This window comes from Enoplosus armatus, chromosome 21, assembly GCF_043641665.1.
Source record: "Enoplosus armatus isolate fEnoArm2 chromosome 21, fEnoArm2.hap1, whole genome shotgun sequence".
NCBI classification, from domain to species: Eukaryota; Metazoa; Chordata; class Actinopteri; order Centrarchiformes; family Enoplosidae; genus Enoplosus; species Enoplosus armatus.
Window position 1 is genome coordinate 6,227,116 of NC_092200.1, and position 22,911 is coordinate 6,250,026.

General features: G+C 40.5%; 2 protein-coding genes across 8 annotated transcripts in view; both read right to left on the reverse strand.

Moving 5' to 3' along the window:
• Window positions 1-48: 48 nt before the first annotated feature.
• puf60b (poly-U binding splicing factor b) lies at window positions 49-8,194 on the reverse strand. 6 transcript variants are annotated; one of them, XM_070927872.1, is made up of 12 exons: window positions 8,156-8,184; window positions 7,491-7,587; window positions 7,159-7,254; window positions 6,604-6,693; window positions 6,045-6,095; window positions 4,752-4,913; window positions 4,525-4,617; window positions 3,002-3,215; window positions 2,689-2,921; window positions 1,947-2,079; window positions 813-1,060; window positions 49-719 (listed from the first exon to the last, which is right to left on the reverse strand). In XM_070927872.1, exons 3-12 carry the CDS (start codon window positions 7,234-7,236, stop codon window positions 420-422), a joined length of 1,602 nt encoding a protein of 533 aa, XP_070783973.1. In that variant the 5' UTR covers window positions 7,237-7,254; window positions 7,491-7,587; window positions 8,156-8,184; the 3' UTR covers window positions 49-419. The 6 variants fall into 6 exon arrangements, with proteins under 6 accessions (XP_070783973.1, XP_070783975.1, XP_070783972.1 ...); XM_070927874.1 differs by lacking the exon at window positions 7,491-7,587 and having other exon boundaries at window positions 1,965-2,079; window positions 2,731-2,921; window positions 8,156-8,194; XM_070927871.1 differs by lacking the exon at window positions 7,491-7,587 and having other exon boundaries at window positions 1,965-2,079; window positions 8,156-8,194.
• Window positions 8,195-10,994: 2,800 nt separating this feature from the next.
• Window positions 10,995-22,911, reverse strand: part of nrbp2b (nuclear receptor binding protein 2b) — a 28,999-nt gene continuing 17,082 nt past the window's right edge. Inside the window, exons 2-18 of one of the 2 annotated variants that reach the window (XM_070928019.1) lie at window positions 16,797-16,919; window positions 15,901-16,002; window positions 15,707-15,796; window positions 15,271-15,311; window positions 15,087-15,181; window positions 14,905-14,928; window positions 14,703-14,789; window positions 14,076-14,131; window positions 13,891-13,986; window positions 13,487-13,619; window positions 12,982-13,084; window positions 12,824-12,874; window positions 12,596-12,731; window positions 12,291-12,344; window positions 12,028-12,091; window positions 11,621-11,676; window positions 10,995-11,494 (exon numbers count right to left, since the gene is read on the reverse strand). In XM_070928019.1, coding sequence (XP_070784120.1) covers window positions 11,408-11,494; window positions 11,621-11,676; window positions 12,028-12,091; window positions 12,291-12,344; window positions 12,596-12,731; window positions 12,824-12,874; window positions 12,982-13,084; window positions 13,487-13,619; window positions 13,891-13,986; window positions 14,076-14,131; window positions 14,703-14,789; window positions 14,905-14,928; window positions 15,087-15,181; window positions 15,271-15,311; window positions 15,707-15,796; window positions 15,901-16,002; window positions 16,797-16,919 — 1,398 coding nt within the window. In that variant the 3' untranslated portion in view covers window positions 10,995-11,407. The remainder of the gene's footprint in view (window positions 11,495-11,620; window positions 11,677-12,027; window positions 12,092-12,290; window positions 12,345-12,595; window positions 12,732-12,823; window positions 12,875-12,981; window positions 13,085-13,486; window positions 13,620-13,890; window positions 13,987-14,075; window positions 14,132-14,702; window positions 14,790-14,904; window positions 14,929-15,086; window positions 15,182-15,270; window positions 15,312-15,706; window positions 15,797-15,900; window positions 16,003-16,796; window positions 16,920-22,911) is intronic. The other variant, XM_070928020.1, reaches the window with a different exon arrangement.

The window sequence follows — 22,911 nt, forward strand, 5'->3', positions numbered from 1 at the left end:
AATTTAAGTTCTCTTCGTTCACAATTCATAAAAAAAACTGCATCACACTTTTCGTGGACAAACAATAACCTTTAATTGCAGAAAGAAAGTGTTTACATGTCCCAGCAATTTCATGAAATCAAAAACAAATCAAAACAACAAAAAAAAAACAACAACAAATGAGCTAAAGCAGGACAACTCAAAACAGGGTCGGATTACAAAAAAAATTGAAACTTACACCAAAAGAGGAGTCTTCACAGGTCACAAAGCAAAATCTGACGCGTAAATATTTTTAATGAATCCCTCAATGGGGTGGTTTAACATTAATGTCAACAGCAATTTAAAAAAAGAAAATAAAAACATAATTACAAGTTTCAGAGGCTGAAATGAGTTTGGGAGACAGGTACAGGGATGGGTGCTGGTGAACCATTTCAGACACATTACGCAGAGAGGTCACTGCTGTTGAAACGGTCTTGGTCATAAACTTCTGCGACAACTTTGCGACCTCCGAACCAGCGGTCATTGAGGGCCTGGATGGCTTTGTTCATCTCTGAGGCCATGGAAAACTCTACAAAAATTTTGACAATGATATCTGCATCCTCCTCCTCGCCTTGCTTTTCCTGGTATATGATGACTCTGTTGACGGAGCCAAACTTTCCGCACTCTTCTGTCACCTCACCCTCCAGGTCGTCGTCGATGTCCTCTGGTCCAACCATATTTCGAAGCACCATCACCGTCGACTGGCGAGGAGCAAGGCAAGAATTAATGAGAAAAAATTAATTTTGATAATATCAAATCACTTTTCTTCTAACCTCTCATTTCCCAAATCTCACCTCTGATTTTCTAAGGAGTTTCTGCATCACCATATGTCTGGCACTGCTGCCCGAGATGCTCATGTGCTCTTGGTCACTCAACATTTCCTGCCCGATACCATCCTGCAGCATCTCCTCTTTCTCTTCTTTCCTCTCTTGTTGGCTGGAGCCACCAGCTTGATTAGACAGGACTGGCGGTGATGCGAGCACAGGGTTCACAAGCCCAACCTGGGGAAGCACTGGTATGGGAGGACGCACTGGAGTCACACCTTTTAAAAAAGGAAAGGCAGACAACCAGTCGAAGACATCAAATGTGCAACTAGGCACACAATGAAAACAAGTCAAGTAATGACTTTCAGAGCATGTGCCAATTTGAGCTGATAATCACCCACACTCATTATGGGTTCAGTTAAATTAAAAATCAATCCTGTTGCCAATCAAATTCTTGACAACGGGTTGCAACTTGATACCAACTTAAGAGATTTTAACTATTTCCGCAGGCTAAGACAAACCCATCTTCTTCTTCAACTCCTTCAGTAATTTGCCCATGACTACTAAAATTATAAGCAGTATTAAGTCATGTCTGTCTGTGTCTGTACCAAATGGCAAGATACAAATGTGGTTCCCCATTTAGCAATTTGTACCACAGATATTGTTCTGTGCCGTCAGAGATTGCAAGAGTTTAGCAACGCATTCTTTAAATAATCAACCATTTACTCATGTGTTAAGGACTTGAAAACAAAGAAAGAGCTTTGTTGCATTAAGCTAAACTCTCATAGCTTAATACAAACATTGTGAAGATTATGAATGACTCCGTTTTTAACTAAAATTACAAGTGAGAGCCTACATTCTGGCACATCTGGTAATGCAGATAATGAGAGGAATGCAGTGTAAACATTTTTTTGGTTATGTTTGTAACCTGTTACCTAGCAATTTACCTAAAGAAAAATTAAATTATAGTTAACAGTATATTTTAAGTATCATTCACTGCAAAGCAAGTCATTTACAGACCTTTAAAAGTGGCAAGACATTCAAAACAAAAAAGGTTAAACCCTGTAAAGTTGCATTGCGTGTGAAGCTATATGTTTTATAACAGCACTATAAAACACATTTAAGATTTATTAATCTCCTGGTTTTATAAAAATAAGCACTCACTCATGTCTTGGTACACACCTGTGATGACCCCTGGTGCCTGGGCAGCCATGACAGCCTGAGGTATTCCCATTTGCTGACCGAGAAGTTGGGGCGCAGCTAACGCCCCCAGGACTGATGCGCCGGCTACAGCCTCCTTAAGAGAGGGGGGCCGAAGACATTAGGTAAGGGAAACACACAGAACACAGCACAAGGCAGCACAGTCAACGATCACACAGCATGGCACAGTGAGCTCAACCTTGCCTCTCTTTAGTGAGAGTAGAGGTCAAACATTATTTCAGTACAGATTTACTAACAAAATCATCCACTATTCTTAGCAAGTCATAAATATACAGCAGTGATGTTAAGAAACTTTTCCATGATGACACATTCTACAAGGAACACAACTGTCTGGTTAATCATTGAGACTGTTCACACTAAAAAAATAGCTGTTTGTGCTAACTAAGAGAGAAGACTCTTAGCTTACACACCCAATCAGTGAATGGGAGGAGCTTTTATTACTTACATTACTATACAATGTATACAATACAAAAGGAAATTCAATCTTTAGATTCTGTGTTTTGAACACATTAAACTTAAAGTATGCCTCTTATTTCAGAGCTGTAAAATTGATACTGTCAGGGCAACTACTGGTTTTATGTATCCCTACAAAACTGGCCTTCTCCCAGTCACCTCAATAACAATTCTATGCCCATATTATCTGTGCTTTTGGTGTCAATTCTAGCTAGATCTGGGTTATATTTACCTGGAAGGCCATTAAATCCCTTTGGAAGGGATTCATACTTGCCTGGGCCGTTATCTTAGCGGTGGCTGCCGCTGCAGCCACGGCTGCAGCAGGCGGCAGACCACCAGGGGTCGTGGGGGTCAGTAGGGGCATGGGCGGAGTCACTGCTTTGCCCACCCGTAGGTACTGACCCCCCAGGTCAAAGAGGTTCATAGAGGACACAGCATCCAGGGCTGACTGAGGCTTTTCATACTCTGTAAGTGAATAAAATAGTAGTTAATAGCAGAGCAGAGTAACACAAAGAGCACGAGCGAATGAGGGCCCTCGAGCTCACCAATGAAGCCAAAGCCTCTGTGTCGCCCTGTGGTGGGGTCTCTGGCTAACGTGCAAGACTTGATCCTTCCGAAGGCCTCAAACACACTCTTGATGTCATCGTCAGACAGGTCAGGGTGGACAGATGCCACGTAGATCCGGTTAAAGGCGCGCGCCTCCTCTGCCAGCTGGTCAATGATGGGTTGCGCCTGACCGATGTTACTTGGCCGCCCAACCTATAGCACAGATCATACCAGCAGGGCTACTGAGTAAGGGGTTTATAGTACATACCGAGAACGCACCCCCGCAAAACCCTAAATCCCTACACTAACTTTTTGGCTGCCACGAGTTCAGTCAAAGCCACTCTCCTCCTACAATCATGATTGTGTCATGATTGTAGGAGGAGAGTGCCTCTCCAGTAAAGTATTCTCTGGTTATGCTTAGCTGCATGTCCATTACTACACTCTTTAGATAAAGTAGTTCTGACATCTGAAAAAGCACTAAACATTTCCAGCCTGTGTCATTCTATCATTCTCATACTGACCACCAGGTACAAAATACTCTAACACTTAAAATTCCATCTTTTCAAAACATGACCAGAACACTAAACTGTGGACAATACTTTAAGTCCTATGCAGATCACTTTTCAGAACTCTCTAATTTTAAATGACTACAAATTCAAAACCAGCCTGACTATCAAACTGTCTCGAGCACCAACACGAATCTGGTCACTGTACGAACACTTAGATTCTTGATGACTTCTGTACAATAGACAAATTGTCAGCTCTCATTACACGAGTAAAAAAACAAACAGATTACAGACAGATTTATCCATTACCTTTCTGTGGTACCAAATATCACTTAATTAACAATACAACGCCTATTTTGCAAATAACTGCGATACTATCACATAAGGAATTACAGCTTTATTTCAAATCACCAGATTAATGCATAGTGTGACTAGCTGAGCGGGTGGCAACACCGAAAAGGGAACTCTTAAAACTCATCACGCTACCGCAACGCACTCTTACAACTTCCCTTCTTTTGCAGAAGAACTGAGTAACCTATGTAAGACGAGCATATAAAAATGGGACTGGGATCTGTACTACAGATGGGGCGGCCAAGCAACACCAACCAGGCGCAGCCCATCATCAGCACATCATGGACACAGAGTGACGCCACGCGCCGCTGGGCATCCTACTGGAACTGGTCACTAAAACAGCTTTGATGACATCATGGAAGCATAACACACAACACAGACAGGCAGTACACTAAACATACACCCAGACATACACACGCACCTGGAAATCAACAAACACAGAAAAGCAAAGAGAGAGAGAAATTTGTCACATATGAGTAATTGTACAAGTCATTTAGTCACAAAAGCAATTTACAAATTGACTCCCAAATGCCAGGAAGGAATCCAAATCCTTGTTTAATCAAACTACACCAAACACTTATAGAAAAAAGGAGATATTATGTTGTTTCCCTTTATCCAAGTGTTCCTAAGACCTCGAGAGGTACTCATATCTCCCGACAACTTACCTTAATGTTTCGCCCCCCCAACATGACTGAGTTCATCTGCTCCAGAGCCAGCTGAGCAGCCTCTGGCACATCATACTCCACAAAGGCAAACCCCTGATGAGTCGAACAAAAAGCAAGAAAAACAGAACATAAACAAACACTGAAGACATAGGCAGCTTTAAACCATTTCAATCAAGGTGGAACAGCAGAATTTAGATCATGTTCAACACTTGTTAAATTACACTGACCTTGTGTTTCATTGTAACAGAATCCCAAGACATGTCAATGCTCTTGATTGGGCCGAAGGGGGCAAAGGCCTGTCTGATGGTGTCCTCACCAAGCTCATAATATATGGAGCCCACATACACCCGACACATGATGGCTAGAGCACGTTGCCGCTGAGCTGCCACCTGCCAACCGGGGAAAGCAACACATGATAAGCATTAGAGAATAAAAGAAAGGAAAACAAAAACAAACACACACTAAAAACAAATGTGTATTTTCTACTGTACTTGCTTTCCCCAAACATAGTTAGAAGCAAATTCCAAGTTAGGGGGTCTGGACAGGTAAATGGGGTAATAATGGGAATACTGTAATCAATGGACAGAACTTTGTGAAAAAATGCTAACATGTGTAACATTTATAAGATATTGATGTGACCACTTGAAATTACAATATGGCCTCTATTCTGTTACTACTGAACAGACATATGGCGGAAAACACACTGAAGTGATTGACATGCACAGCCCTCACAAATATTTGGCTTCAGTAACTGACCTGTAGTCCGGGGATGCAAGTAAGGTAACAAAAGTAATCGTGGAGTTCAAACGAAATCCATACAAAGTCTTGATGAAAGCATTTCAAACTTTCTTCTCAAGTATAAGGGGGGTGGGGGGGTGGTCTAACCACCGAACGTTGCTGTGTTTTACTGATGCCTTTAAGTCAGCCTGCTTCTGTTAATTTCATTCTATTACCAACAAAATATAACATGTGCCTAATTCAGTCATGACATAATGGAAAGTTGATTTGTTCATTGACAGAAAAAACTTGACTTTGAGATGGCCAAAAAGATTCCTGTTCCAGCAGTTCTCTCATTTTGGTCCATTAAAAGGGATTGCTATCCCCCTTTCGTCCCATGCCAATAACTTTGTTTTTTGTTTTTAAATCTAGGAAATGCATATTTTTCAAAGAGAAGTGACTTTTCTCACATTTATAGACCCTTTTTAAGTCATCTTAAAAGGCTGTTAACAGCTAAAGTGCTCTGGCTATCTTCTTGTTAAAAAAAATACTAATGCAAATGATCCCACTGCTACTAAATAAAGGAAGTAACAAGTGCATCAACGATTAACATTTATCTCACAAAAGATTATGGACATGGTTGCAGGCACACTAGCAGTGTAAAGCCATGTTTTCTTACAAAATATGCATTCTTTGATTAGATAAAAAGGCAGGGATTGTTGCCAAAGCAACCAGTAAAAGAAGGGTAACAGTCCTTTTCCATTGGGAATGCGCACAGAAAAAAGATTTAATAATCTATTGACCGATTGTAAAGGTGAGAGAGGATCTCCAAAGCCCATTGTCACTGCTGCCATCTGAAAGACAGTAAAGATGAAAAAAGTGCTGAAAAGTAGGTTAGATATCCCTTAGCTTTGCTTTTTCAAAATTGTCATTGCTTTGCTAGATAGACAAAAGCGGTTAGGCTAACACTGTATTCAGACACTCCCTCTAAACAATATACAGTTTGGGGAGTTGCCTCCCCTATCTAAATTACAAATTACCACACAGCAATAAACATAAACAAGTCCCCTTTAAAAAGTACAAAGCATTTAACATTATAACCAAAGCCTTCACGACGATCTTCTCCATCTGAAAAAGAGCAGAGTCAAAAGCAAGGGGCACATGGTCTACACATGTGGTCTTTTTCACAGCATGGTGGAGAGGGTAGTAAGACTTCCAAGACACAGACATCTGAGTCGAGAGATGTCTGAATTACTAATATATTAAAAGGCTAAGTTATTCTGTCTAGAATCAAGACTCACAGGTGATACGAGCATTTCAAACTTTGTTTGGTAGAGTACCAAAAATGTTCACACATCTCACCTGCAGGTTGGTGAGCTGTTGTTGTTGATGGGCGATGGTCTGCTTCACCAACACACTCTTAATGCTTTGTTCCATGGCATACTTCTTTGCCTAGAAAACAAGTCAGTACACTTAAATTCCTCATATGAACAAACACCTGTAGTCCTAGCAATGTTATTTTAACAAAAAAAAAAAAAATTATTAACAGTTATTCAGAGGGATCGGGTTAAACAGAAAATTGGACATTGTGTTAACGTGCACTGTGGAAACCCATTTACTATAAATCTACATATACATGCAGCAGGTCAATATTTTGAAGTATACCTTACTCATTTTAAAGAGGAAACCAACTTTTTTAGACTTCTAGAGGATACAGTGTGTTCAATTCAGTCAGACTTTAAACATGAGGATGCATGTGTAATGATAAAAAGCTGATTTAACACCTTGTTACACGTGTACAGGGCCAAGAAACTGGCTTTCTCGTGGAACACCAACTTATTTGTATCAGATAAACCAGTAATTGCATTATCACCGAGGGTACATTTAGGCAGATACTGTATTTCAGGGGTTTCCTACCCTCTGAAGTGCCTCCTGCTGCTCTGGGGTGAGAGGCGGAAGGCCAAGCTTGGAGCCTGTGCCCTGTCCATTCTCCATCGTCAGAGCTTCACCTCCCTGCAAGTCAGAAACAGCAATTTATTAAAAAAAAAAAAAAAAAAAGAAAAAACGGACAAACATCTGGAGCACAAATACCTGCCTGTATGTACATTCATAACTACATTCACCCAGTAAAAGAAAATCCTGTATTGCAATCAGAAGTCACATCACAGCTTATAATTAAATATGCTAGCATTAACGTTACAGGACACATACCCGGGTTTAACCCAGGTGGGACCGGACGAACTCCTTACCTACGCAACCCGCTAATCGCTGGGTCCACCAGACTGAGGCAGGAAAGCCCCCAAGGGGAAGAGGACTGATGGGGAAGCTTTAACAATTCAACAAATTCTAGGGAAAATAAAAAATGCCTTCAGACTAACAATAAGAGAAACAGGCAGCTCGCATTATTTTACATTGCAATCTACACATTGCCAGCCCGTCTTTCCTTAGATTTTAGTGAGCTAACGTTAGCGTGGTGCACATGAATTCTAAAGATGGTTTCCATCGTAACATTCGTTAGCTAGGAAAAGTCGCAATAACGTGCTATGGTTAAACCTTAGCCGAAAACGCGTTTAGCTGAAGTCGATATGGATATTAACTACGACCTATTACACATCAATGGCATTAACTGCATAATTATTACAAAAAAAGCACTAAATTATTAGCGAGGCCTTGCTTCCATTTAGCTTACGACAACGGTATCTTTGTTGCTAGCAAGACGCTAGCTGATAGTAGCTAATGTTAGGCATTCATCGCTATAGCGCGCGAAGAAATCTGTATTTTCCCCCGTGATATATCGTCCACTTAAAGGATATTTTGTACAGTTAAATTCTACCAGACATCGCGTATTACTTACGCAACGACCACTGTACCTGGGAATAGGTTAATGTTTGTCTTTATCAAGGAATTTATTTACCGCAGTCTCCGTAACCGCCATGAAGCACACCCTCTTGGAGAGGCCCACACACCACAACACTCGCGAGATCTTTATGTTTTCAATGGAAGGTATCGCGATAGATGAATCCTCGCGATGATAGGGAGGGATAGTGGGTTTTGAATACATTTCATCTGTGAACCTTTCGCGGTTAAAGGTGTTACAGATAATGTTACGACCCATCAGATTCTGTGACCTGATTAGGAATTTCAGCTGTATTTCTACTGCCAATGTTTTAATCAAATACTGTATTTCGATGGTGCCTCCGTGGTTCTGTATTTAGATGGGGTTGCACATTTTGGTAGCTGTTAACCAAACACTATGACTCTCTTCATACAGGATACAGAAAGTGTCCCAAATGTTGACAGCTGTTACCAAAAGCTGTGACCACATTGCTTAGATATGATCACAAATTTATATAGTTGTGATAGTAGAACTTGGTTGCCAGGAGTGCCTGAATGTACAATCCCCTACAATGTGTTTTTTTTTTATAATAGAGAATCTCTCAACCAGGCTACATTACCTACAGCAAGAATTTAATGGGATGTTTCCAAATTTAAAACTTAACCCATTGTCTTGTAATTATTTTATAGTTTATATGCAGACTGAATCAAAAATGTTCATATTAAAGTAAATAAAAACCATTTATTTTCTTACTTGCTTAGTAGCCTATGACAATCTCATCTCCCAATAATAATTTATTCTTTGCAGAAGGATACTCTTTTCTAATACCTACTTTTAAGATCTACCGTTTCTTTTGCTAAATTTGTTTAATTTGGCAACAGTGAGTATAACTTTAACTGTGATATGAACTGACAGAAGTGAGAGAATTATTTGTTCTATCATTATAATTTGTATTACCAAGAAACTGGAGACACCTACTAAATAAAAGTACTCTCTTGCTAATTCACATATCATACAATACATCCTAATAATTTCAGACATAACCAACATGTCACATATTGTTTATTGTCATGTATTTAATTGCAGTAGCTACAATATTAAACAAAGGTTTAAGTAGAACACATCCAAAGGCAAGTTTCATTCAACAGATTCACGGAAAAAGTTCATTTGACATAAAATAAGACTGATATGGATGTTTTTATTTCATGTTTGCACAGTCTAAACATTCATTTTCTTGGTCAGGTCCCCTCAGGGATGAACTGTGACTGACAAAGGCAAAATGCAAAGTTTTGAATGGTTGCAGGCTATTAAGACATGCAGCTTACTAGATCAGATGATAGCAATAGTGGCACTGCTTTGCATTGAAAGTTTGTCTAAAAGTAAACCCCTTTAATAACCACAAACAAATATATACACCACAGCCTCTAGTAGGTGAATGTCTGGGAGAATTCAGAGCTCCTGTCTTCAGAGACAGGCTGATAAGAAGGCTTGACACAGAGTAGAGTAAGTAAGTACTGTAAGCAATGACTGTACAGCAGTGTAACTGTTATGAAACCATGACCTTACAGACCCGGGAAACAAAAGCAGAGCTAAGTGGGTCTGACAAACAAGAGTATACTGCTGAAGACCGATCAGACAATTCACTTTTGTTTCTTCTTCTGTCCAGTTTTGTTAAGGAAAAATCCACCCAAATGGTAGTCTTTTATCGTGCCAATACTGGGTTCTTGACAAGAAAACCTGGCAGAGAAGGGATGTATTTCTATTTTTGTGTTTGTGTGGGCTGCAGTGCAATCAATTCCAAAGTTCACACTGATATTGCCTGAAATAAAACTACAGTTGATGTTTTACTTGGAAATGAACGTGTTCAAAGCAAAATATACTCTTCTAGAGATAATTTTTTTTATCACCTGCAGCCCATGGAGGACTATTGTTTACTATAACCATACAAAGAAAGCAAAAAAGATTTTTGGGCTGATTTTTCCTTTAAAACACCTAAACACATTCATTGGAAAATATCCTCAGATGGTCTGGGAAGTACTGCAAAAATAAGTATAGCAGTTATATTTATCAACAATATGGCAATTTTTTAAGATCACATCACCAACCCTCCGTTGCACTTAAATAAAACCATGATTTTATTTCACAAACTTCCTGTGATGTATTCCAATTTTTGTATACAGGCTGCAGCTCTTTAATATTGGCTGCAGCAGAGAGCATTATCACTTGATCCATATGTCCAAGATACTGTGGCTGCAGCTCTTAATGGAGCTGCCATTACCGGGTGTCAAGCTCATCTTCACATTCACTCAGGCTGTCAATGTGGACTCGTGACAAGAGACGGGAACTAGTCCAAAGCAATGCATCTGGTTTGAAAACTGTAAAAGTCAGCCTGAATGAGTTAAATTCCAAATTGCTAAGTTGGGTATGATGCCATTTCATTAGAAAATTTTAACCAAATACATTGCCATATCAGGCACTTTGCAAGTCTTTGGCTTTCAGAACACTTTCACAGGGAAAACCCTTAAGAGCACTACAGGCTAAAAGAGAGGCATCGTCTCATTGCTCGTCACTACATTTAGGCGTGGCGTGTTTAGCTCTGGGAGAAGTAGCCTTTAACCCAAGGGTACAGTGAGGTGTGTTAACTTTGCAGGTCATTAAAAGTAAAGCAAAAAAAAAAAGTGTGCAAAGCTTCTATTGTTCACAGTTAAACAGAAATAAATAAGTCAACTGAGTATTAACAGTGCATGTTGGACGGAATATTAAATTCCTAACACGGTAATAAACTGAAGGTTCTGGCCAGTAAGGGAGAGAGGCTTTAGTAAATTACTTTGTTTACAATTCAAAGTAAATAGTCACCAATCAAAGTGGACATTGGAGTGCAAACGAGACTTAAGAGCAATTAAATGTCCTTCTGAAAACATAGCTGCTGCATTTGTAAGTAAAACATATCCGTTCTGAATAGTGGCATTATGGAAAACCTAAGTTGTCAAGATATCTTAAGGCATGATAGCCCTTTTAGGCAGGGAGTTTGTCAATCTTCCACTGCTTTGTGGGATTGCTGAAGACAGCCTCTGGCCCTCCAAGCAGAGGTGCCTTTGGTTCCTTTCCCAGTGCTGGCGTTTCCTCCGTCTCTCTGGGATGATTTACTGACTGTCAAGGCCCAGCATCCTTCTGTATTTGTCCCCTTTTTTTTATCCCCAGCTGGGTCAGCACCCTCCGCTCCCTCAGTTCCCGGCTGTGTGATCCTGCTCGCTGCCCTCTCCCTTTCTCCATCTATGTGGTCAACGCTCGGGCCCCTCCGCCTGGGCCAGCCGCTGTCGAGACCCCCCCTCACTGCGTGCTCCCCGAGGCGAGCGCTCGGACCCGGTGTCGGCTGATGGCGTCTTCCAGGAAACCTGCTACCTTCTCACTGTCCTCCTATACAGCACACAGCACACAATACTTAATGAGGTCCTTTTTTGTTTGGAAATACCAAAATCACAGTCAGGCCATTTATCCGTTGTTCTTGATCAAGAGCAAAAATAAACAAGCTTTTATATCTACCTCATTTATGAAGGCGTAGTGAACAAGTTCACTGGCAAGGTCTTTGGAGGTGTCAGCTGAAAGTTTCACATGAAATATTTCAGTTACAAAAATAGAGTATGTTTTTTTTAAAGGATTTTATTAAAATGTTCTCATTGTGAACAAATCCCACAAATCCCAACAAAGAATTGGTCCAACTAATAAGTATTGATTGTGTATCCAAAGCCTAAATACCATAAATATGGACATTGTGGTTTAATTTTGAGTCAATTCCACAAACACCGTCCTGCTTTTTAAAGATTTGAATCTTTATTAGGAACTAATGGGCTTAGGCCTGAGAGCCTCAGAAAGGCTGGGGAAGTCGGAAATGATAAACATATAGAATAATGCTGGCCTTATCCTTTAAGGTACAATAGTGGTCAACTTACTTGGAAGGATGTCACAGCTAAGCTGCCTATGAAGTTTGTCATCCATCTTCAGAAACAAAGAGAGCTAGGGAGAGATCAAAAAGTAAAATTGAAGTCAAACTGGAATTATATTTAACCACCTTAACTGACTGAACTAAAGTAAATGTTGTACTCCATTGGCAAAGAGCTGCTAGAAGAAAGACCAATATGCTTGATTATTAAAGAGCCCAACAAAAGAGTTTATACTAAAATGGGCAAAGTACCTGTAGTACTATGTCACTCACATGAGTTTTGGTCCCTTCGTCATTTGACTCCAAATTACAGTGCATCTGAACAACCTACAACACCAACAGACAAAAAAAGAGTTAGAGAGTAATAAGCACAGCAAAATGGGGACAAAGCAAAAATATTTTTAATATGTTTTGGGTGATAACAAACAGGCATAATAACAATAATAGGCATAAACAAGCATGCACACAAACACAAGCATTGTTTCTGCTGTGGTTTAGTGGTATATAAGCTCATGGTAGACATGTGGGCAGCCAGATTGTGTATTTAACACTTTTGTGGTGACGTCTGAAAGTCTAACCTTCCTTGTTTCTGTTTCCTGGGGTTCAGGAGTCGGCGTCTTGACCGTCTCAACCTGCTCCTGAGACAAGGAGAGGGCACGAGGGACGGGGTGAGGCCGAGACGAAGCGAAGTTCATCAAGGGGTAAATCCCATTCCTGAAGGGAGGAAAGGATGTTGAACGTCATGCTGCAGTCACAGTGTAATTACACCGACACAAAAATTAGTTGCATACTGTTGTCCAACTTACTTGACATCCTCCAGAAACTTGTCAAGTTCCAAAGGAGACACATGGGAATATCTATAGGACATGAAGAAACACAGAGGAGAGCACAGTGAGTGTTGCTCCTGACATGTCACAGGATATTCACAAGTAGCCAAAGATATGAGGTGCTTGTGTGATTTTACTTGAGCTGAACTCCCTGTCTGTCTTCATGTTTAATCTCTGCCATGACAGCGTTGGGGTCGAAGGACTTGGTTTTCTCCTCCACACAGTTTTCCGGAAGCAAGTCTGTAGACAAGTTTGGAAATTAGTAAACTGATTTGATACAGTAAATGTTATTATTTTTTTGTTGTTTTCAATATATATTCCGAATTATAACAGATATATAATATTCAAATATGATATTCAATATCATCTTTTTTCAGATCTTAAATTACTCGACTGTATGCTAAAGCTAGCAAATATAGTGTATAACCCCTGATAAATGACACTGGCTTCTCAACAGAATAAAATATGCTGTATTATTGGTTTTAGGATAATTAATTTTGCATGAAGCAGAAACATACTTTGGGTTCAGTTCTAAAGCCTGCTTGGCACTTGAAAGTGATAAAATTGATCTGCTGCATGTAGGAACAAGTGAATGTTGTGATGGTTGACGGTTGACTTGGCATGTGGAGGTGAGAAACTCACACTGGTTGTTGATGAGGCAGTGGGCGGCGAGCAGTTTGAGGGAGTGGACCTCGAACAAGACTCGGTGAAACAGAAGGTCGTGAGCCGTAGGACGGAGCTTGGCTTCGTGACGCAAACAAGACTGGGTGAACTCCTGCAGAAAGCGACGAGACACTGAATCCAGCGCATAACGACATGACTGTACAGTACGACCCAGTTTACTGAGCATCACTCTGCATTCTGGATTTGATTCCTGGCATGTTTTACTGAAACATTCACTCTTAAACCATACAAATAAAACTAGAAGCAAGGTGGTATGTGTAGGCGGGTGTTAAAGGAGTAGTGTGGGACTGTTTGTCTCTATCTCCATGTTTCCTTGGTTGCACTGGTGTATATTTAGGACATAAAGTATTTCTGACACTCACTCTCATGAGAGGGTCTTCCAGAGATTGACCTGCATTGATGATAGCCTCCTTGGACACAGCAGTATCTCCATTGGCCTGGATCTCCAGTACTGCCATCTAGGGGTACAAATAATCTGTTAACACAATCACACGTGAACACACACACACGCACAAAGAGGGGGATCTTACAGATCTGTTTCTCTCACCTCTAGAGCACAGATGCCAAAGGAGAAAATGTCTATGGCATAATCATCTTCGCCAGCTAGAAACAGAAAAGGAGAAGCAAAGATGACGGAGGTGACAACTTGATAACTTGAAGGAGAGGCTTACCCCCAAATCAAAATGTAATCATTATTTAGTCTTTGCACACAGCAGGTGAGCTTGTGTAGCTCAGATTGAGCCCTTTTACAGCTGTAAAAGCAGCACAACACATTCAATTTCTCAAAATAATCCGAAAAAATATGTTGTGTGGAATAATACGAATGTTTTGAGGCCAATAGATTTCACTGTGGCTCCAATAATCCTGACATTTACCTCATTATCTCCCACAATCACAGTTGTTAAGTCACAGACTTCCCACAGCTCTCTGGTGAACAAAACGTTTGGATTTTGCTGCAGAATGCTGATGGTGTTGGAAAAGGATGACATGGAACTACAGCTAACTTGCTGCTTGTCTGTTTGTCAACTTCAGTGGAGTTTAAAGTCACATTAGGCTACGAAGGTAATGACTGAATTTTCACTTTGGGGTGAATCATTCAGTCAAGAATGAATGAAGAGGGATTTGATAGAAATCAAGCCGCAGAAAGCTACACAAACTATGCTCCATCACTTACCTCCATACTCTGGAGCAAAAAAATGAAGATTCCTCTGCTCATCGCGATGCTGCCTCCCTTTACCGTGGACGCTGGCATCTGGAAACACTGGAGAAGACACAGACAACATGGACAGATTAAATAAACTGGATGATGGAATAAACTGATGCATAGATATGACACCAATGAAAACATATCAACTACAAAATTATCTGTTTCTTACCATTAACAAAAAGCCGATGCCACACTGTGGAAAGAAAATTAAACATAATTGAGATATTTATTCTGTTAAGTCAAACTGTAGAGATTAATTTAGTGAATCCAGAAATCCACCGTCTCCACAGCCCACAACATGGGTGGCCAGTGCTGGTTGTAGTAACATAAAAAGCCCTGCTGGGAGCAGACCTGAGCCGATCTTGATGAGGCCGTTGTGCTGAATGAAGATGGTGTCGCACGTCAGGTTGCCATGGATTATTGGTGGGTCGCAAGAGTGCAGATAACTGCCGGCAAACAATTAAACGTCAGGTTAATGTGATGGTTTTGGTTTAATCTTTCATGATTAAATCCTGATGAAGAAATCAGTCAGTACCTGAGGGCAGAGAGAATCTGGGTGCACCATCTCTTCCAGGCCTAAAATGTAGTGTAATAGAGTAACATGAATCCTCCACTGAGGGCATATGGACATTTATACTGCACTGTAATACACTACAATACATTATTTCTCCCTCATTCTCAGGAATATATGTGAATATATTATATAAATCCAAATAGAGCACTGTTAAGGCACTTTTTTGCAATTCATGGCTTCACATAACAGAGGAGGATGAGGATGAGATGCTGGATAGATTGCAAGCAGGTTTCAAGATATATGTCTGAGCAGACTGAGCCACCAGGGTGTCCTGTTACATCATCTCTAATCCTGCTGGAAATATGGATCTGAGTAGTGAATGGACTGCAGTACCCTGTGCCGCCACCACCACGGGACAGACTGAGTGAGCACACCAATACAGTCTGTGACCACTAACCTTCACATTCATGGTCTTGTGGTTCTTCTTAGTTTTCTTCAGAAATTGCTTGAGGCTCCCTGACGACATGTATTCTGTGATGAATATGACCTGTGGGACAACAGATGGAGGAGGGAAGACTGTTAATTCACAAGTGTGAAAAAAAGAGGACAGACGGAGAAAGGAAGACCAGAGAGGATTAAATAAAATCGTACCCGCGCCTGACTCTCCTTCATGTCCAGCCAGTACTTGTGGAACTTGACAATGTTGGGGTGTTCGACCTGCATCAGGTTCTCAAACATCTCCTTAATCTTCTCCTAAAAGACAGACATCAGAGGTGGTTCATGTCTTCACATTACATCATGCACCAAATAAAGTCCTTCAATCCCTAGGCCTTTACCAGTAAAGATGAAACTATTAGTCCAATACGCAACCAGTAAATTATTCAATCTAGATAATTGATTGATTGCTTAAGCAATACTAAAGTAGTACTAAAAGTAAGAACTAAAATGTTCATATTTGCTGGTTTTCTTAGTCTCCTTGGTTAATTAACTGAATAACTGAGTTTTGGACTCTTAGTCAGACAAAATAAGCTGCTTTATTTGTGAACTTAGACTTTATTCATATTGGAAAGAGACTGCTAAACAGATCATAAAAGAAAATATTTATTGTATCATTATACATTATACCTTATAGCACAGGATGACAATCTCATTAAAATAGTTTCGGTTGCTAGTAACAAAGCCATCACAGAAATCGCTGCAGACAAACCCTCCAACAAAAGAACAACTGGACTGCAATAGTCAGTGCAACAACATGTAACCGACCTTTATTGTAAGACTAAGATATAAACATTGTGTAATCTACTGGGAAAATGTACAATACCAGTGTGACAATGAAATGTAACCCACATTATGTAATTGGAAGGCCCTTGTTCCTGTATAAGTACTGTGGTGCCCTTGTCAAAAATAATAGTAAGTTGGAAAGAAAAAATAATACAATCATAAGTTGCAGACATAATTACCTAATTCTAGCCCCTTCAAAACCACTATTCAGTTAAATAACAGTAAATACTGCCTGTCTTGGCTATAAGGAATAAGAGTCACAATACCTCCTGTGCTTTGAAGACCTTCTTGTCAGAGAAGAGCACCTCGTTCCACACCACCTCCACGCCCTCCTCTGTGTCCATGGCCAGAGAGGCACTTTCCACGCCTGGGACATTACCTTGGCTCACCTGCAGGGGGCAGACAGAAACACATATATGAGTTAGATTAATGCTAGCACTGCAACTGCAAAGTCTTATCATTTTATACTACAAACAACATTAAACATGCATTAACTGTTTTTTATATTTCAATTCTGCAGCTCAAATACAGGAACAATGATAATACAATTTTTTATGACAGTATAAGTGAGGTACCAAGACACCCTGCCAGAACTGCCATCATAGCTCAGGTGTATATAAGCCAGCTGTTGTCCCCTGGTATAAACTCCCTACTGTAACAACAAATCAGCAGAGCATTACCTCACTAAAATACTCAACAAAAAAAGCATGTCTGAAATGATTAGACACCCTGCTGTGACTGTATATCTACTAAAAGCTCCATATAATCCATTCAGAGAGATTAGTGGCTGCTCCATTAATAAAGGGTTAAATCTACTGTCCATGAGGCATTATTTCTATTTAAACGCCCATTAAATTCAGTTTCCCATCCATTAATGCACAAGAAGGCATCTGAGTGGATAGATGGAAGATTTCTCCGTTCTGAGGTTACGTTAAAAGCTGCCAGCCAGCTATAACATGAGGATGAAGAGCAAAGAGTGGTGGCAGGATGAGCTGCAGCTTGAGTAAAAGAGGGAAGAGATGGATTAGCAGGGGACAGAGTGTGGATGAGGGATTTAGAGAGTTGAGACACAGGACCACAAGATGGACGAGGATGGCAACAGAGCTCCAAGAAATACAGAGAAACAAGTGAAAATTGTGGCCGTCAAAGGGTGGGGACATTTTTGTGGACCAACTGACCGACCGTCAGAGCGAGCTATAGAGCTAAAAAAAAAAAAAGGAAGCAAAGAGTGGATTGAAGTGAAGAGGCATTGGCTGTATCTATAATCTGGCAGACACAGACAGCCCGAGGCTCCATCAGCGTTTATGCAACAGCGGCAAAGAGCTAAAGACTGCTCATCACAGGATATTGCTGCCTCAGCGGGGTTGACCTGACGTAACCTCCTGATACTTTTATGCAGCAGAGGTGGTGGTGCAGTGAGCAGGGAGACTGGATTTGTGTGTAAAGTCCATCGCTACGAAGTGTTAGCCATGATGCAAGACCCTCAATTTCTACTAATCCCGCATCTTGTGAAATCATTGACGTCATTTCCAGAGGAAGGAAGTTTCAAACACTCAATTCAAAAGCTGCCCCGGGATTTCCAAGATTATGCCACTAGATTGAGGTCTGACTATGCAACAAGAAATCTTTACCAACTGCAGGACCCTGACTTCTAACTTCTCTGAGATTTCGTCACAAGGATCAATCAAGTATTAGCTCCATTGTTACAGAGAACGTAGAATTGATCTTGGTATTGATGGCCCAAACTGAAAACTATAAATCAGTGCTTACCTAACCCCAGGATGCAGACTGGTACAATGCCTATTTTTGAGTATTTTTGCTGTAATTACATTGAACTGGGTGCAGTCTATGCTGTGTTTTTCACAACAATATACTAATCACACAAGGTAACCAGTCTGTCATCACTGCCTTTCAGCAATCAGTTGGGCTGCTGAAAAACATGGAAACGAAGCCTTTAGCAGCCCTAACCCCCAACCCTTCAGTCGGCCACTGATGTTGGGGGATTTTGTCATGTACACAGACAGCTGCAGAAGTTAAGAAAGGCAGCTCTCTTGTTAAATCAGACAACACTGTGTTGCTGTCTATCCTTCATAGCAATGAAGGATCATAGGCGTGCTCTTCTTGCTTTTGTAGAGTGGCATGATTACACTTGTGATTTGAGTGCATCCAAAACTAAAGAATGAATGACTGATTTTATACATATGAGAGATTACGTCACAGAGAGCATTATACAGGACTCTGTCAGCTCTTAAAAGTACTCAGAGACAGTCTCAGTTATTCTTAGTCATTTTCATCAACGTTTCATTGAGAGTCAATTGACCTTTACTTTTATTTACTGGCTCAACAACAAATAAAAGAGGACAGAATCTGTCTGAACAATGTTGTTGAGATTGCTGGTGTCAGACAGAGAGACGTGGCTTCTTTTTGTGACCAAATCATCAGGAAATCAATGTGCATATTAATTGAAGTGAATTCTCATGCTGCCTTCAGGACGTCACTATGCTCTACCTGCCTGTAAAATTAAGTGTTATTAGTCCTTCATCCCACCTGCTACATCTGCCGTCTAAATTTTTCATTTGTCTTTTTTTTAATTATTCTTGAGTACAGCTTCACTACTTTGTTTAGATATTAGATATTTTTGTATTCATATATAATGTTGAATGCATTTCCAGCCGCATAAAACATTTGGAAAGCCTAAATATTTTAAATTTTGCATTATTTTCTACCTTTTTACTGCTTTTGCAGGCATATTGCTAAGCTTCTTTCTATGCATGTATGTCCCCAAGCAAACTTGGGACCCATTCATGAAAAACTTGCTCTATAGTGCTACAAGTGGTCAAAATCTCCACACGGTACCTTTTAAATGACTAGAGGTCAGCTGAAACAAGATGGAGATGTTAAGTTGCCCAAACCACGAGAACAGCTCCTGACTATAAGCACACATAGTTCAAGTTCAATGGGTTAAGTCATTTGAAGTGGTATCAACCAGCTGAGAAGTAAATCTACAACATATTGCTTGTTGAAATCTGCTCTACAACAATTTCCTGTTGTTGAATTTAATAAAATTCACTCCTTCCTTTATGTTCACTCTGCATCCTCATCCTTCATAGAAGAGACATGTGAACAGGGCTGTATTCAGACATTTCAGACATTTAGAAAATAAGCAAGCACACATCATCATCATCATCATCATCATCACGTCTGTGGTCTCAAAATGTCAGCTGGGGGTATCTGATGAACGGCTGAGAACTGACACGGAGCTTGATGACGGGGTAGCGACTGAGCGACTATTATTTGTGCTTCTCTCTCCACCTCAATTACTACTTATTACTGCTAAATGCTAACCATTGATATATTCTACAGAGCCCCACTTGTGCCACGCTTCATGACATCAGCATCTGACACTCGGCGATGAATGGAGTCAAAAACGCCTCTCTGCATCCGGCTCAACAGGAGGAGGTTTGTTAACCGGCAAGCAGAGGACAAACAGCAATCACAGCGACCACAAAAGCTGCTATGAATACTCTGATTTTGTATTCAGACATTTCAGTCACTGCAGATATTCTCATGAAATAAACCAGCCTCAGGAGGAAGAACTGTTCCACCAAATGTTTTTTAGCCACTCTGGTTTGTTTATTGCTCAGCCTACAGCTCAGTGCAGCTGTAAAACTCTCTGCAGGCATTTCTTTTACAGGAGGGGTGGGCAGCAGAGGAGACATGACATATAATCTCACTGCTCCCGCTCTACAAAAGATGATAATCTGATTACTGGTATTACAGAGCTGGAACACAATGCTCTGACTCGCTGACAACAGAGGGAATTCCTTCACTTCAATAGCTATCAGGAGGGAACCAGGTCAGTTTCCCTCTGGCATCAGGGCTTGGCTGTTGTTTATTTTCTCTAGATGTTAAGAAACACTTGGCCCCCAGTCCCCAGTCCCCAGCGCGTACGTCCCAGGGGGGTTTAGCGAGGTCTGTTGCTTGGTTGTGGTAGCATGAGACTTGTAAACAGCACACTGGATGCTCGGCCGCGATTGGCTGCTGGAAGGGAGTTGGGTTTAGGGTGTGTGTGTTCATGTCAAAACAACTTCTATTCTGATGTTTTTTAACTCCACATCTGAGCCGGGCAAAACTGGATCTTGAAGACTGTCACACTAACCTCTCAAAACCTCGCCACACAATTTATACCGCTGCACTTCTCCCTCACACGATGGTGTTTTTGTTTGGTTTGTAAAGGAAAAATACTATTTCAGAGTAACAGAGAAAGTACGCCACAGGTAAACCTGTTATGCTATTTGTACGATCTGTTGTAAGAGCTTCTTCAGAGCAACTTGGTCCACTTCAATTCAGGTGACGTAATACATTGCTTCCCTCTCTTCTTATTTGCAGATTATCACTGCAATTACTAACAGCTACAGGTAGTGTGCACATCATGTAGCTCCCATTTACAGGCCTAAATAAGGGTATGTGATGAAATACAATCTACAAAACAAGAAAGTTAATCAGTCTTTTTGTCAGATCCTTATCGATCAGCACAGCAGATTACCCACAATCCACTGGTATGACATGTCCTAATCACTAGTAGAAGAAAGAAATGTCGCACTTAAGGACCAAAGGAGAGCTGGGGTGCTTGTAGCTAATGTCCAAGTCTAGCAAAAAGAGTTTGTCTTGTGTGTTTTTAAGGCCATTTTGGCTGTTTGATGAGATTTTACAGGAAATGAGGAGAGAGAGAGATAAGGAATGACATGCAACCAAGGTCCTCATCCAGACTCAATCAAGACCAAGACACTAGGCGACGGCCAGAATGCTCTTCTAATTCGATTTTTTTGACTCAGGTGAGCAAAATGCACACACGTTTCTGCTTTGACACCTTCATTTTATTGTTTACTGTTTATGGGATTCCCATTAGTTTCTGCTAACTGGGGCCCATAAATACACAGAGAGGCCATGGAAGAAGAATGTAAACATTAAAAGTTATGAAGAGGCACTAACATGAGTGCAAAAATAGGGGAAAATAAAAATAAAAAACTAAATCATTTTAAAAGAATGAACTAGTAAATAATGCAGAAAGGGATAAAACGGGCCAAAAAATAATCATAAGTCTACTTACTCTATTTACTGTTGAACATATTACCTAAAACACTGTTTAGTGCACCCTGAAAGTACAGTATGAAGGAATAGCTGCATTTTGCTCGCTTGTACTTAAAACAGAAACTGAATTAAAAGATTATTCTGAAAGATTTGGACGTACAAACTATTTTCAAACTTGTATGTTATGTACTAAACTTAATTGCCAGTTTATTGTGTACACCAAGCTCGAAGTAAAGCAGTCTAATCTTTCCTTTGTGAAGGTTATAATGTTCAGTGTTTGTTGGAACTGTTTAAGAGAGGCGGTGACTGGAGGCTGCAGTTTGTGGTGCTGCTGAATTGTACTTTTTGTCCACTACATTTACATCAATGAGGGTTGACTTGAAGCTAAAATCCAAGTAGAGCAAAGGGCAAATCTCCTCTCCTCTACAACATGATTACAAACATGGTCTGGAACAATTGCAGTGACAGTTTGATCGCCCAGAATCAGAGCAGGATTTCTTACATTTGAAAAAAGGTGAGTTATGAGTCGGCCAGAGGGAGGATTAAGAGAGGACTAAACTACAGTACGGCGGCTCTTTCAGTGTGATTCTCCCTGCAGAGGCATCTTACATGAAAGAGCGTCTTTGTCTCAGACTGTGTGTGGGTCCAAGCCTCCCTGTGACAAAGAGCTTTGTCTCCTACACGTCAGTATCTCGCCTCATACCTCGGCGATGAGCTGATACGCCGCACCACATTAATATTTAATAAGCAGATTCTGTACGGCGAAGGCTACACCCAAATAATCTGCATTACGCTGTACTAGATACTTGCTAGGTGTCTGTACTGTATGTAAATGAGCACAGGCTTCTTTGTGCTTTCTCTCTCTCTCTCTCTCTCTCTCTCAGAGATTTCACTGGCGTCAAAGGAGGAGCAGGATCAAAGAGTTAGACTGAAATGTTGCAGAAAAGGCAGGAGGTAGAGAAAATCATCTCCAACTCTGCAAGACGGATGTGTGAGTAAGGGAAAAAGATGCACCATCTTCAATCCAAGCATGGTGTTAGATATTTTAAAATCCCAAAGAAATAACTGAATCAGAATCGGAAATACTTTATTGATCCCTGGGGGAAATTACAATCACATATACTGCTATTACCTAAAAAAAATTACGTATTCTGATTACAGATACTGGTGAATACAGGTGATGTATTGATGTCTCTGAATTAACTTGTTAAGTTAAAATAAGTGGGGCTTGTGTTAAAACCTCTTCGTCAAACTACAGTCTCCAAGGTAATCTAGTGACTTTGTGCCTCA